The 13,608-nt window shown below is 35.9% G+C and overlaps 1 protein-coding gene across 1 annotated transcript in view; it reads left to right on the top strand.

The window, feature by feature from the left end:
* The window catches only part of BCAS3 (BCAS3 microtubule associated cell migration factor), a 766,782-nt gene that overhangs the window by 277,699 nt on the left and 475,475 nt on the right, over positions 1 to 13,608 (top strand). Inside the window, 1 exon segment of the mRNA XM_078156106.1 lies at positions 9,682 to 9,946. Coding sequence (XP_078012232.1) covers positions 9,682 to 9,946 — 265 coding nt within the window.

Genomic DNA, 13,608 nt, shown 5'->3' with positions numbered 1-13,608 from the left:
GAATGAACTCAAGTTCAGTGGCTGCCAGTTTTTTTCTTTAACCTTCTTTTAAGTTCTGCCTGCCCTAGACCATGGAGACTGCTGAAGTTTGATACATGATTTCTGTCTTTGAGAAGTTTGAGAAGTAATGAAGATCTAAGGTCTAAATTCTATCAGCATTTATTATTTGGAAATTTATTATGCCCATAGTCATAACTTTCATTATTTTTAAATGTCTTATCATTTATTGTTTAAAAAAACCCAGATCCAAGAGATACAATAAGTATTAAAACAATCCTTAAGCAACACTTCATAGTTATTTGATTAAAGAAAATTATACTTACCCTCTCATACTGAAGAAGTAATATGCTCCAAATAATTTTACCTTTGGCTTTTCTTTTGTTATTAAGTATAATTTATTAAACATTCTTGTTAAAAAGATGGTATATTAAATGATATATGAAGTAAATTTAAAGTATATACTCTCACCAGTTAGGAGTTAATCTTAGTAAAGCACTTTGACATTTTTATCTGAATGCTGGACTGTAGATATACAGAATTTGATTGTAGTTTTCTTCAGAATATCTAGATACTAATGTAAAAATTCAAGATGTTCCATCTTTTAGGTCCTAAGGAAGACATTCTTTGGAAAATCAATATTGATGTAATAAATAGCCATGTGTAATCTTTATTTAGCCTATTAACCTCTTTTCTCCTTTTTTCTTTTTTTAACTTTTTTTAAAAAAAATTGAGTTCCAAATTTTCTCCCTCCAGTGTTCGCCCACACATTCAGAAGGCAAGCAATGTATCAGTTATACAAGTGAAATCATGTAAAGTGTATTTCCATATTAACCCTGTCATAAGAAAGAAAGAAAATGAAAAAATTGTACTTTAATTTACACTCAGTTCATCAGTTCATTCTCTGGAGATGGAAGGCATTTTTCATCATGTCTTGGATTATTGTATTGAGCTAAATCTTTCACAGTTGATCACCATTACTGTATTGTTATGTACAGTGATCCCATGGTTCTGCTCACTTCATTTTGCATCAATTCACATAGAGCTTCCCAGGTTTTTCTGAAACTCTCCTCCTCCTCATTTCTTATTAGCACAATAGTATTCTGTCACTATAATATACCACAACTTGTTCAGCCATTCCACAGTTGATGGGCATCCCCCCAATTTTAAATTCTCCTCAGTTTCTAATTCTATGCCACCACAAAAAGAACTGCTGCACATATTTTTATACGTATGAGTTCTTTTCCTTTTTCTGTGATCTCTTTGGGAGCAGACCTAGTAGGGATATTGGTGGGTCAAAGATTATGTAGTTTTTATAGCACTTTGGACATAGTTTACACCTCCACCAGCAGTACATTAGTATTGCTATTTTTTCCATATCCTATCCAGCATTTGTCCTTTTCCTTCTTGTTTGTTGGTTAGTCGTTTTCAATTATGTCTGACCGTGATCCCATTTGGGGTTCTCTTCACAAAGATACTAGAGTTGTTTGCCAGTTTCTTCTCCAACGTATTTTACAGATGAGGAAGCTGAAGCAAAGAGTGACTTGCCCAGGGTTATACAATTAGTAAGGGTCTGAGGCCAGAGTTGAACTCAAGTCTTTCTGACTCCGAGCCTGGTGCTCTATTCACCGTATCACTCAGCTGCTCTGACATAGAGTAGCAGTTTCACAGCATAGACTTGGGACACCTGAGGATTCAAAGATGCTTTCAGTGGTTCTGTGAGGTCAAAAACCTTTTTCACAATATTTTTTCCACTATTTTCACAATTCTTTTTAATTTCTTATATAGTAAATACTTTTCGATTTAACCTACATAAACAAAAGTTGTGGAGATGGGGAAATCTTCAATAATTTTTAATTATGTAAAGGTATTATGAAACCAGGAAGTTTGAGAACCATTGGCATAGCCAGATTTATGTTGGATTCCTGAGCTTAAGACCAGCCTGCCTCCTTCCTTCCTTCCTTCCTTCCTTCCTTCCTTCCTTCCTTCCTTCCTTCCTTCCTTCCTTCCTTCCTTCCTTCCTTCCTTCCTTCCTTCCTTCCTTCCTTCCTTCCTTCCTTCCTTCCTTCCTTCCTTCCCTTCTTGCCTCCCTCCCAATTGGGATTAAGTGACTTGCCCAGAGTCACACAGCTAAGTGAATGTTATGTGTCTGAGGCTGGATTTGAACTTAGGTCCTCCTGACTCCAGGGCCGGTGCTGTATCCGGTGGGCCACCTGGCTGCCCCTTCAGCCCTCCTGTATCTCTAATGGAAGGATATTGAAGTCAAATATTGAAATTTCAGATGTTAATTTCTTCTTCATATCATTCTAATTTTGTGTTTTTATATGAACATAACAAATATCAACAAATGTAAACATTTCCATATATAAAAATAAGAAAATGAAAGAATTATATATGAAACCATGGATCATTACTCTATATAGCTTGGCACCATATTTGGTGTAAAGAACATTGAAGTTATATGTGTAGTCATTCCTGCCTCAGGGGGCTGCTATGGATAAAAACAAGGTCAAGTCTTAGCTCTGTCACTCATTACCTATGTGACTTTAGACAAGCTACTTCATCTCTCTGATCTTGAGTTTTATTATCTGTAAAATGATGATAATAATAACTGTTCTTCATAGCTCATAAGACTGTCTTGAATTATTATACAAGAAAAATGTTTATAAATTGTTCTGTCTTGGAAGTCATTAGAAGCCCAACTGAAGCTGTAGTGGAGGTGGTGGCAATATCTTGTGTCCAGATTCTGAAAGGTACACTTCCCTTTCTTTCTTCCCTCCTTCCAAACCTTAGAGTCTCTCTATACCTTGTTCCAGAGCCTCTCTAACTTCAAAGAGACCGTAGGTAAAAAGACACTGAAAAGGGGTAGAAAGAAAAAGGAGAACAAGAGATTTAGTAACCACAGGATTTGTGACTGTAGGCCCAGGCTTGTATCCTCATTCTCTTTCTAAAGGTTAAAAAAAAAATGTTTCTGAAGTTTAAGGAAGAGAGAACCGCTTTGACACCTCTGAGAGTTGTGTGGGTCATGTACCTCATCCAGAAGTTTCTGCTCTGGGTTCCAGTGTTTCCTTGCTATTAAAGGGCGAAAAGAGAGCTATGTAGAAATGTTAGTTTCACAGCTGAAATTACAAGACGAGTAAATTGGAACCACCTCTTAATGATGGAACAAAGACAAAAATCAGTGCTCTTCAGAAGGATGTGTGTGTTTGTGTAACTGTTTAATTTGGATAAATCTCTTTGGTAAGGACTTTACTTTGAGACCACTGGTTATGGGAAGGGGAAGTAATGGATTCTGGAAGGGGCATGTGCTTTCATGCTAGATGGTGAGCTTCCAAAAAACAGTTGCATAAATTACAGTGTTTGCACAGCCAGATCGAAGGGGGGAAATGCAGCCAAGGGAGCAGAATAGCCCCAGTTACAGATTTTCTAAACAAAAAGAAGAGGAAATATATGGAGAACAACCAGAAGTCCAATAAGCAAAATTTAGCTTTTGTCGAAAGAATTAGCAGGACAAATTGGGAAGCTGAGAAATGAGGTATTGGTTCTTACTGATGTGGTTATCAATACAATATACTTTCATATCAAATGCCTTCTTATACCTCTTCTCCAAGGTCAAATTTGTTAATTAAATTTCTCAGCATTCAGTTTAGATTCTGTTGTTTTTGTTCCATTTACATTTTTGTACTATTGTTATGGTGTTTTCCTGGTTCTGACTCACCCAGCATCAGTTCATATGTGTGTGTGTTTGTGGTGTGTGTGTGTGTGTGTGTGTGTGTGTGATTGTATTCATCATTCCTTATTATGCAGTGATACTTTATTATACTTATGTACCACAATTTGTTTAGCCATTCCCCCACCAAGAAAGGAATTGGGATTTCTTTCCAGAGAGGTATTGTGCTATAGAGTGCTGGTTCTCTAGTCAGGAGATCTATGTTAGCAAATCATCTCTGGCTTTTAATAGGTATATGACCAAAGAGAAGTCACAACTTCCCTAGTTTCAGTTTCCTCATTCCCAAAGGAAGGATGATTTATTCTTTTTTTCTTAATATTTTATATTTTTCCAATTACATGTAAAGATAGTTTTCAATATTCATTTTTATAAAATTTTGAGTTGCAAATTTTTCTACTTCTGTCCCTTCCCTTTCCCTCCCTCAGACAGCAAGCAATCTGTTATAAGTTATACATGTACAATCATGTTAAATATATTTCTATATTAGTCATGTTGTGAAAGAAGAATCAGAACAAAAGGGAAAAACCACAAGAAAGGAAAAACAAAAACCAAAAACAAGTGAAAATAGTATGCTTCAATCTGCATTTAGACTCCATAGTTCTTTCTCTGGATGTGGTTAGTATTTTCTATCATGAGTCATTTGGAATTGTCTTGGATCATTATATTGCTGAGAAGAGATAAGTGTATCATAGCTAATCATTGCACAGTGTTGCTGTTGCTGTGTGTAGTGTTCTCCTGGTTCTACTCACTTCACTCAGCATCAGTTCATTAAGTCTTTCCAGGTTTTTCTGAAATCTATCTGCTCATCATTTCTTAGAGCACAATAGTATTCCATTACATTCATATACCACAACTTGTTCAGCCATTCCTCAATTGATGGGCATCCCCTCAATTTCCTTTCTTTGCCACCACAAAAAGAGCTGCTATAAATATTTTTGTGCATGTGGGTCCTTTTCCCTTTATTATTTATGATCTCTTTGGGATACAGACCTAGCAGTAGTATTACTGAATCAAAGAGTGTGCACAGTAGATAATTTATTCTTGAACTATGCTACAGAGAGATGGTGAGTAAAGTACTTTCCATTTATATAGTTTTGGTTATTGTGTTTATTGTTTATTTGGCTCCACTTAAATTTTCATTAATTCATATAAATCTAACCAAACTTCTGTATTTATTTTATCCATCTTTTCTTTAGAGCATAGTAGTATTCCATGGCATTCGTGTATCATAATTTGGTTAACTGTTCTCTCATCACTGGACATCTAGTTTACAATTCTTTGCTACCAGAATGCTGCTCTAAAAACTTTGGAATATTTAGAGTCTTTCTTTTACCTGTGAATTCCTTAAGGTACATTTCTTCGGGCATCTGTGGAAACTTTGGGTGCCAATTTTTATCCACTTGAATAATTATAAATTGCTTTCCAGAAAGGTTGTACTAACTCATACCTGCAACAACAGTGTCTTAGTGTGCTGTCTTCCCTCAGCTTTGCCAAACATTCAGTGTTCCTATAGTTCACCTTTACATTTTACTGGTTATTAGGTTTTAAAACCTTAGGATTATTTTGATTTGCGTTTCTCTGATTGTACTGATTTATAGCAGTTTTTCATATAGTTGTTAATAGTTTGAGAACTTTGCTTTGGAGAGCTGTTTTTTCCATTTTCTTTGGCCACTTATATGCTGGGAAAGGCTTATCTGAAAAATTTAATGCATTTTTTTCTCAGTTGACTGCTTCCACTCCCCCCCCCCATCCTTGAGGTATTAATTTTATGGAAAAAAACTTTTAAATTTCATGTAATTGTAATTATGTTTTATCTATTTTATTTCATGTAGTCTAGACCTTGGATAAGAATTTGCATTCTACCTAAAGGTGTGAAAGGCATAGGATCTACTTCTTGTCTAACTTTTTAAATATTGTTTGCTCTTTAATATTCAATTTGTGCATCAGTTTTGAATTTATTATGCTTTAAGATGTTGGTGTAGGCCTAATCTTTGATACACTGCTTTCTAGTTATCCTACCAGGAAATTCTTTCCTAAGTAACTTGTGTTTTTTGTGTTTATGGAACTTTTGGTTTTATAGTTCCATTACTTCTGATTCTTTCTTGTCTAGACATTTCAGTTTTTCACCAATACCAAATGTTTTTGATAATTGCAGCTTTGTAATATTGTCTGAGGTCAGAAAGTGCTATTCCTTCTTAATTCCTATCTTTAAAAATATTTCCTGTTTTAGATCTTTTGTTCCTCCAAATGAATTTTGTTATTATGTTTTAATGTTTTCTAAAATAACCTTCTGGTAGTTTACTTGGTACATAACATTTAAATTGTAGGTTAATTTTGTTAGTATTGTTATTTTTACTGTATAGGCATGTGCCCTGTATATTCCTATAGCTATTCAAGTTCTTTATTTCTTTAAGGAACATTTTGTGATTGTATACTTGCAAGTATTGAGTATGCTTTGTTAAACTTCCTTCCAAGTATTTTATGCATTTTGTAGTGGTATTATTTCTATTATCATCTCTTGGATTTGTTAATATTCTGAAGTGCTACAGTTTTTGTGGATTTATTTTGTAGCCCATAAGATTGCTGAAGCTATTGATTTTCTCAATTTGTTTTTTTATTTGAGATTCTTTGGGATTTTCTAAGTAACTTCTCATGTTATCAACAAATAAGTATAGTTTTGCCATCTTTTTGCCTGTCTTTAATTTCTTTCCCTTGTCTTTCTGCTCTTGCTAGCATTTCTTGAACTGTATAAAATAATCATAGGAATGATGGGCATCCTTGTTTTACTCCTGAATTTATTGGAAAAACTTTGAATATTTTCCTGTAACATGTGATGGTTGCTTTTAATTTAAGATACATATGGTTTAGGACATTTTAAAAAAAGATTCCTCTATGCCTGTACTTTTTAGAGTCTTTTCACAGTTAGGATGAGCTTCATTCTTTCTGAAGTGGGAAGCAGAGTGGAAAGGGGTTCAGCTGAAATTCCTGAGTTTGAATGCCATGGAATGCCATGGAAAGTCATTACTTCTAAATCACAGCAAGTAATAGTCTCATTGTAACAAATTTTCACAGGTCAGGCCACAACACAAGTATTACGTTCAATTTGGTGGAACCAAATTTTAAGGTTGACTTGGAGACACCAGACTGTATCTAGAAGAGGAATGAATAAAACAGTTACACATGTAAACAAATGCCAGTCACAACTTGTTTGGCCTCAAGTTGCATCATCTGGAAATTAGTGAAGTTGACAAGATACCTTCTTCTAAGATCTTTTCTAGCACTCAAATTTAATTGTAATGAAAATTTGGCATTTGAATCTGATCAGAAAGGAGAATGCCCTCCCCATTGGAAGTCAGGTTAGGGGAGAGGGTCTACTGCTGGTGGTCTTATTATTTTCAGTCATCGTTATTATTGGGAGGAATGTTTGAAGCATTTAGAAATTGTAGTAGGAATTCTATGGGCCAGCAAATGTGTCTTTTTAGAAAAAATTAGCTAAATAAATTTTTTTTCATAGAGTACTTGGAAAAGTATGCTGCTGCTTCTATTGGTTACTTTTATTTTAATTTTTTTTCTGCTTTCTTTCCACTGTCTTGTGACCACAAAAGAGGAGTGACTATTAGCTACTTCATCATTACCATCCATTTCCTTCTCCTCTTCATCCTGATTTATAAGACTGTGCTTTTGCCCTATTATATCCTACTTGGCCTCCATGATAAGCTCTCTGTATTCTTTCTTGACATCTAGTCTCATTTGTTGGCAGCAAACTGTCTGCTCATTTATTAGTACTGATGGGCTTTCAAGGTGTTGGAACAGAATCCTGTCTGTTGGTAGTTTTCTAAGTAAACAGAGTGAGATGGGAGTCTGCTGGATACCAATTATGTTAACACTGTGTTTCTAGGTGCCCTGCTACAGACTTGCAAAGAGCCTGCCCCAGGCTTTCTGCTTTAACAGGGAGATTCTAAAAATACAAAAGGAAACTCCTTGTCTTCAGTGGACTCTGAGGCTTTGCTTTACTGTAACTCTTCTAGAAAAATGGTTGTGTAGGTAGCATGGTTCTGTTCGTCGTATGGATAGGGCCTAAATTACTTTTAATGGCACTGCTTTTGTAATCGAGAGCTTACTTTAAATCTGATTTTGACATGTGGAAAATGCATCTGGTTGTGTGGTATGAAACATTCTATAGTCTTCCTCTCTTGTTTCTGCTTTTCAGAGTTTTCTTTCCCATGGCCTCATCCTCTCCTCCTAGCCCTTTCTCCTGCTATCCTGCCCCTCTCAGGGTTTCTTTGTACTGAGACTCTAATTCATTCTAAGCAGCCTGGAAAGAAGAAACTCTTTGTAGGCAAACTGGAGGATTTAAGTGCTTGCAGAATGACTTTATATCAGTAATGCAAGCTACTCTGAAAGTGCTAAATCTGTCAGCTTTGAGGAGACTGTTTAACTATATCACTAGAAGGTCATTTTGATATGTCACCATAATTGAAAAAGGGGCAGGTGTGTCACTGGGCTTTATCCATGTACCAGTGATGAGGCATTTGTCTAGAGACCGTCTGAGAGGGAAGTATCTTGTCACAAGTCACAGGACTTAAATCCCTTTTTATCTCCTAGGCTTCAGGCACTATGGGAAACTCCTACTTTGATGACTGCTAGCTGCTTTTGTTGATAGTGCATTTCTGGAATATTTTTCAAGATTTCCATCAGTGCTTAGGCCTCTTTGAGGATCTGCTGTATTGTCACTAGGAGTTCTCTGAAAGTTTGAGTAGTTTTATTTAGCTTATGTTGTTTAATGTCATAATAAATCCTAATCCTCCTATATATTTGTAAGCAGTGTTAGAGCCCATTCATAGACATGCATCTTTAATTCTGCTTTTATCTCTTAAAGAGTTTGTTTTCCCCCCATCAGTACAGTTTTAGTATATTTTTCCCGGAAGCTATCATCTTTACCTAATCTTGCTTCCTTTTATTCTGTCTGACAGTACGGTTTCAAAGTATGTTCTTTTTAGAAAACGTTCCTTAAGACCCCAGATCTTATTTTCCATCAAGGTGTTATGTAGGTATGCAGGAAAAATTCAGACACTCTTTTTAAAACACTATTTCTGGTTTTGAGATTTATGAGAAAAATAGCTTGATTTTTAGATGAAAGTATAATTGTTCAGTTGTCAACTTTAGGCTGTTATCATAACAAAAGCAGAAAGTACTTACTAATATTTCTTCTCTAATTATTAACTCTACAACTGCTATTTAGATTCAAGGCTACCAGGTATTTGCCATTAAAGTTTTGGCCAGCTTTCCCTGCCCAGCTATTCAGTTTCCCTTCTCAGAGAACCTTCAGCTGAAATGCCTTAAATAATTGGTAGATTATATTAAGCACTCACTTAATTTGATTAAATTATTTCCCATATTTAGGTCATGAAAAATAACAAGTAATTTGCATAGTGGGAAAAACCCTTCACATCTATAATAATATTTAAATATTGAACCAAACTTTATAACCTTTCACCTTCTTCACTTGTTTATATTTCATAGTAATGAAAACTATAAGTAATGAAGTTGCCATATCTTATGCTAAATAAAGTACTTTTTGATTTTTGGCTAATCTTTGCTTATAAAAAGACAAATTCTATTAATGCAAATACATCTGGCACTAACAACTAGATTTATTATCTAGTAAAAGGAATCTAGATTAGGACTTCTTTTATGAAATTTAGCTTTTTCTAGCAGAGGATATCCCAAATATTATATGGAATTAGGAAACATAGAAAGTGGTATTGTCTAAATATTATTAGATGCTTGGTCATCATGTCTATAATGGTCTTTTGCATAGTTAATTTAAAATTTATTATACTAGCTATATCAAAATTTGTCACTAAATTGACTTTTTTTTTTCTGAGAGATTTTGAGTTTCATCTGAGTCAACCTACATAGTGATATTATCCACTTTTTCCTTCTCTTTCTAGGTGCAGGACATCTGTTTTAGCCATGACTGTCGCTGGGTTGTTGTCAGCACACTTCGTGGGACCTCTCATGTTTTTCCCATCAACCCTTATGGTGGCCAGCCTTGTGTCCGTACACATATGTCACCCCGGGTTGTGAACCGCATGAGCCGCTTCCAGAAGAGTGCTGGCTTGGAAGAGATTGAGCAGGAACTCACATCTAAGCAAGGAGGCCGCTGTAGCCCTGTTCCAGGCCTGTCAAGCAGCCCATCTGGCTCGCCTCTTCATGGTAAACATATTTCCACCTATCCTTATGTTCCCTCTTCCTGCCGCCAATTCTGACCTTACCATGGTAATATATATGTGTGTGTGCGTGTGTGTGTGTGTGTAACCTTTTACTCATAAGTAACAAATTGTTGATCTGCTGTACATTTTTTTAACTCTTAAATATGTTGTTAAAACAGGAAAATTTTAGGAGTCATCATTTTAGATCAGAAGATTTTAGGAAATTTAAAATTGAGTCTTGTAGCTTCAGAGATTGTAACTCCATTTCCCTGCAGTTTTTGCCGTCTCTTAGTCTTGTCGCTCTTCGTTGAGGGACAATGTTGTGGTAGCACATCTGGTCTACAAATAGTCATTGTTGGTGAGGAAGAGATATTCATCACATGTGATGTAGATGTCACTTGAATAGCATTGTCACCCATTAAAAATATGTAGACCACTGTGTAGTGCACTGTAAAACTAGAGTACTTTATTTAGTCTTCTATTAAGCCAAAAAAACCCGTACTTTCCAAAAAATACATTAAGAGAAAAGCAATTTTAGTGACCTGTATGTATTTTGACATATAGTATTAAAGTTAGGAAAGAGACTTTGACTCTTGCTTAAGGATGGGTGTAAAATAAGACATGTGGAAAAATTTTCTAGAATGCTCTTATGCAGCCTTGTTTTATTTTACAGGAGTAGGAATGTGAGGATACAGGTAACAACATTCTTGTGGGTGGTAGTGGGACTTGGAGAGTTCCTTGGGATCTTATTTTTTTGTTAACTTATTTTTCTCACCTTTTCTTCATTTCCACAATAGTGTTGAGCTCTGCACCAAGAAATGTTTGGTAAATACTTGCTAATCCAGTTTTATAGCTACAGTTTGAGCCCTTCTTGGACCATATATATGTTGAGAAAAAGCAATATTTCTCATAGTTTTGACATATAGATCAGCATGAGCATGCTCTTTAATCCCTAAATAACTGAAAGCATTCTAAGTCCAATCTTTGCTTTGGATGTGGTTGTCCATTGCCTTATGTTGAATCTAGAGAAATCAGTTAACAATATATTAGTGAAATAGACCACTTCTTGCAGAAAGCAGTACCTTCCAAGAGTAGAGTCCAGTTTTCTATTTTATAACAATCTATCAAATTTGTTAGAAAGCTTAACTAAAAAAATTATTTTTTAAAAAAGTTCTGTGCCAGAGTATGCATATTTTCCTCTAAATCATCATTCTCCCTCTCTACAAAGTTCTTGGATATAGTTAAAATTTTTAATAAATTTAGCAACAGCAGTTAAGACATTCTATTTGAATGTACTGAATTGGAGAAGAAAAGCAGAAACTCATGGCATAGCTATGTTTCTGAAATGTCAGGGTTCATAATAAGACATACTTATTAGACACTTAATAGGTAATAAAAAAGATTTGAGAATTTTCACCATAAACCTTAATATGTATTTCAGATTCTTTTCTGTTTAAATTGCAAACAATTATGTTTGGTTTTCCCCCTTCTAAAATGGACTAAAACCAAAAAATCACAATGGGATCAAATAATTATAATAGGAAGGTACTTTATAGATCTTCTTGTTCAACTGCCTTGTTTTACAGATGAAGAAACTGAAGCCTAGAAAACTTAAATGACTTGTCCAAGATTACTCAGGGAGTCAATGGAAAGTCCTTTAAATGCAAATCTTGAGCTCTTTCTACTGTACCATACCACTTTTAAAATATAATATTAGCCTATTAGAGTCATATTTTCCCACTCAGATGTTATTTTATTTTGCAGGGTGGTCTTGGAAAATACAAATGGCAAATACTTCAAAGAGACTTATGGACATTGGATTGAGACTTAACTAGTAGCAATAGAGAGTCACCTTTCTACTGTCCAGTTAAGGTGTTGAAAAATGGGGAATACCTCTAGAGGCCATGTTTGCATGAACAAAAATTCTTCATTATTGCTTTTTGACTATCTGTCTCAGAATCATACATACTGCCATGGTACATGGTAGTAGTTGGTACACTCCAAGAGAGGACAGTTCTTTAGATAGGCTGACACTGTGGGAGAACTGATGAAGCTTCTGCTCTGACCCTTTAGGATTACTCAAGTATGTGAATTAGATGATGGAAATGAGGAGAAACCCTGAACTCAAATGGTGAGAGAAGTGGAATCACCAGTTATCTTCCAAAGATAGTAATTTCCTTTAAAGGAAAAAGCATAATATGTCCAAATTTTCATGTTTGCTGTATCTTTTTATTTTTAGTTGTGTACAGGGGTCTAAAGATTAAAAGCCCATTAACTGAACATGTTTGTTAATGTCTTTTGTTAGAGAGAAGCAGCTGGATCAAGCAGTGGGTAGAGTGTTGGGCCTGGACTCAGCAAGATCTTAATTCGAATGTGGCCTCAGATACTTACTAACTGTGGAATCCCCACCAAATCATTTAACTTCTGCCAGCCTCAGTGTTCTCAATTGCAATAGCACCTCTCTGCTAGGGTTGTTGTGAGAATCAAATGAGATAACATTTGTCGTTTATTAGACACGTCTAAAGCACCTACTATGTCCCTAGGCACTGTGCTAAGTCCTAGGAATTAAAAAAAAAAGGCAATAGACAGCCTAGTGCACCAGGAACTCACAATCTAATGGGGAGGAGACAATAAGCAAATATATACAAACTGGTTATAGGATAAAAAGGAAATAATTAAAAGAGGGAAAACACAAGAAATAATGAAGATTGGGAAAGGCTCCTGTAGAAGATAGGATTTTATTTGGAACTTAAAGGAAGCCAGTAGGCTGAGATGAGGAAGGAGAACATTCCAAGCCTTAGGGGCAGCCAGAAAAAATGGCCAGAGCTGAGTGATGGGGTGTCTTGTTCATGGAACAATTTGGTTAGGTTGCTTGGAGGAGAGTCTGTATGTATGTTGCAGTCCCTTAGTATGAGGGCAAGAATTGGGAAGGAGAGAAAAAATGTAAGCCACCAGCCAAACTCATTAAGGGAGGAAGAGGAGTGACGTGGGGTTCTGTAGACAACAGCTATGAGGGTTTTGATTGGGCAGTAGAGATGAAAGCATGAATTTCAAAGGAGAAGAGGTTACTGAGTGATAGAGGTAGGCAATAGAAGTGGCAGTGGGGAGCAAGGAGCACTGCCTTGACCAGTGAATAAGCTGAGGAGAATGAATGAAGGAAAAAGTGGCTAGTGAGGCTATGTCATCAACATGGAGAAGATGGAAATTGTGGGAGCTGAAAAGATTTAGGACAAAAGGAAGTTGTTACCTATGGAACAGGTAGAAGGGCATAGTGGAAGAAGTTAGTGACGTTTAGTTATGACTTTGGGATTAGAGATTTGAGAGAGATAAAAATAAAGAACTAGGTGTGGGATGATAGGGAATGAAGTTAATTTGATGACCTGAAGGGTTAAGTATCATTGAGATGTGTAGGTTATGACCAAGTGTGGCCATTCATCTTTGAGGAGAGGACTCCATTCCTTTTCTCAGAAATGGCTGGAGATTGAGCTGGAAATAAGTGTGGCATGAAATGGAAGGTACATGGTCATATGGTTAGATAGGAGGGCCCGTTTCATTGATCCTCTTCCTTCCAAAGGCTGGAGATTAGGCACAAGAGAGTGCAGTGGAGGATGACAGCTGGGCCATCTCCAGTCATCCTGATATACATCTGGCCACTGGACCCAGATG

Source organism: Phascolarctos cinereus, unplaced genomic scaffold, assembly GCF_003287225.1.
Source record: "Phascolarctos cinereus isolate Bilbo 61053 unplaced genomic scaffold, phaCin_HiC Scaffold_5;HRSCAF=322, whole genome shotgun sequence".
Classification (NCBI taxonomy): domain Eukaryota; kingdom Metazoa; phylum Chordata; class Mammalia; order Diprotodontia; family Phascolarctidae; genus Phascolarctos; species Phascolarctos cinereus.
This window is presented reverse-complemented; position numbering and strand designations above follow the sequence as displayed.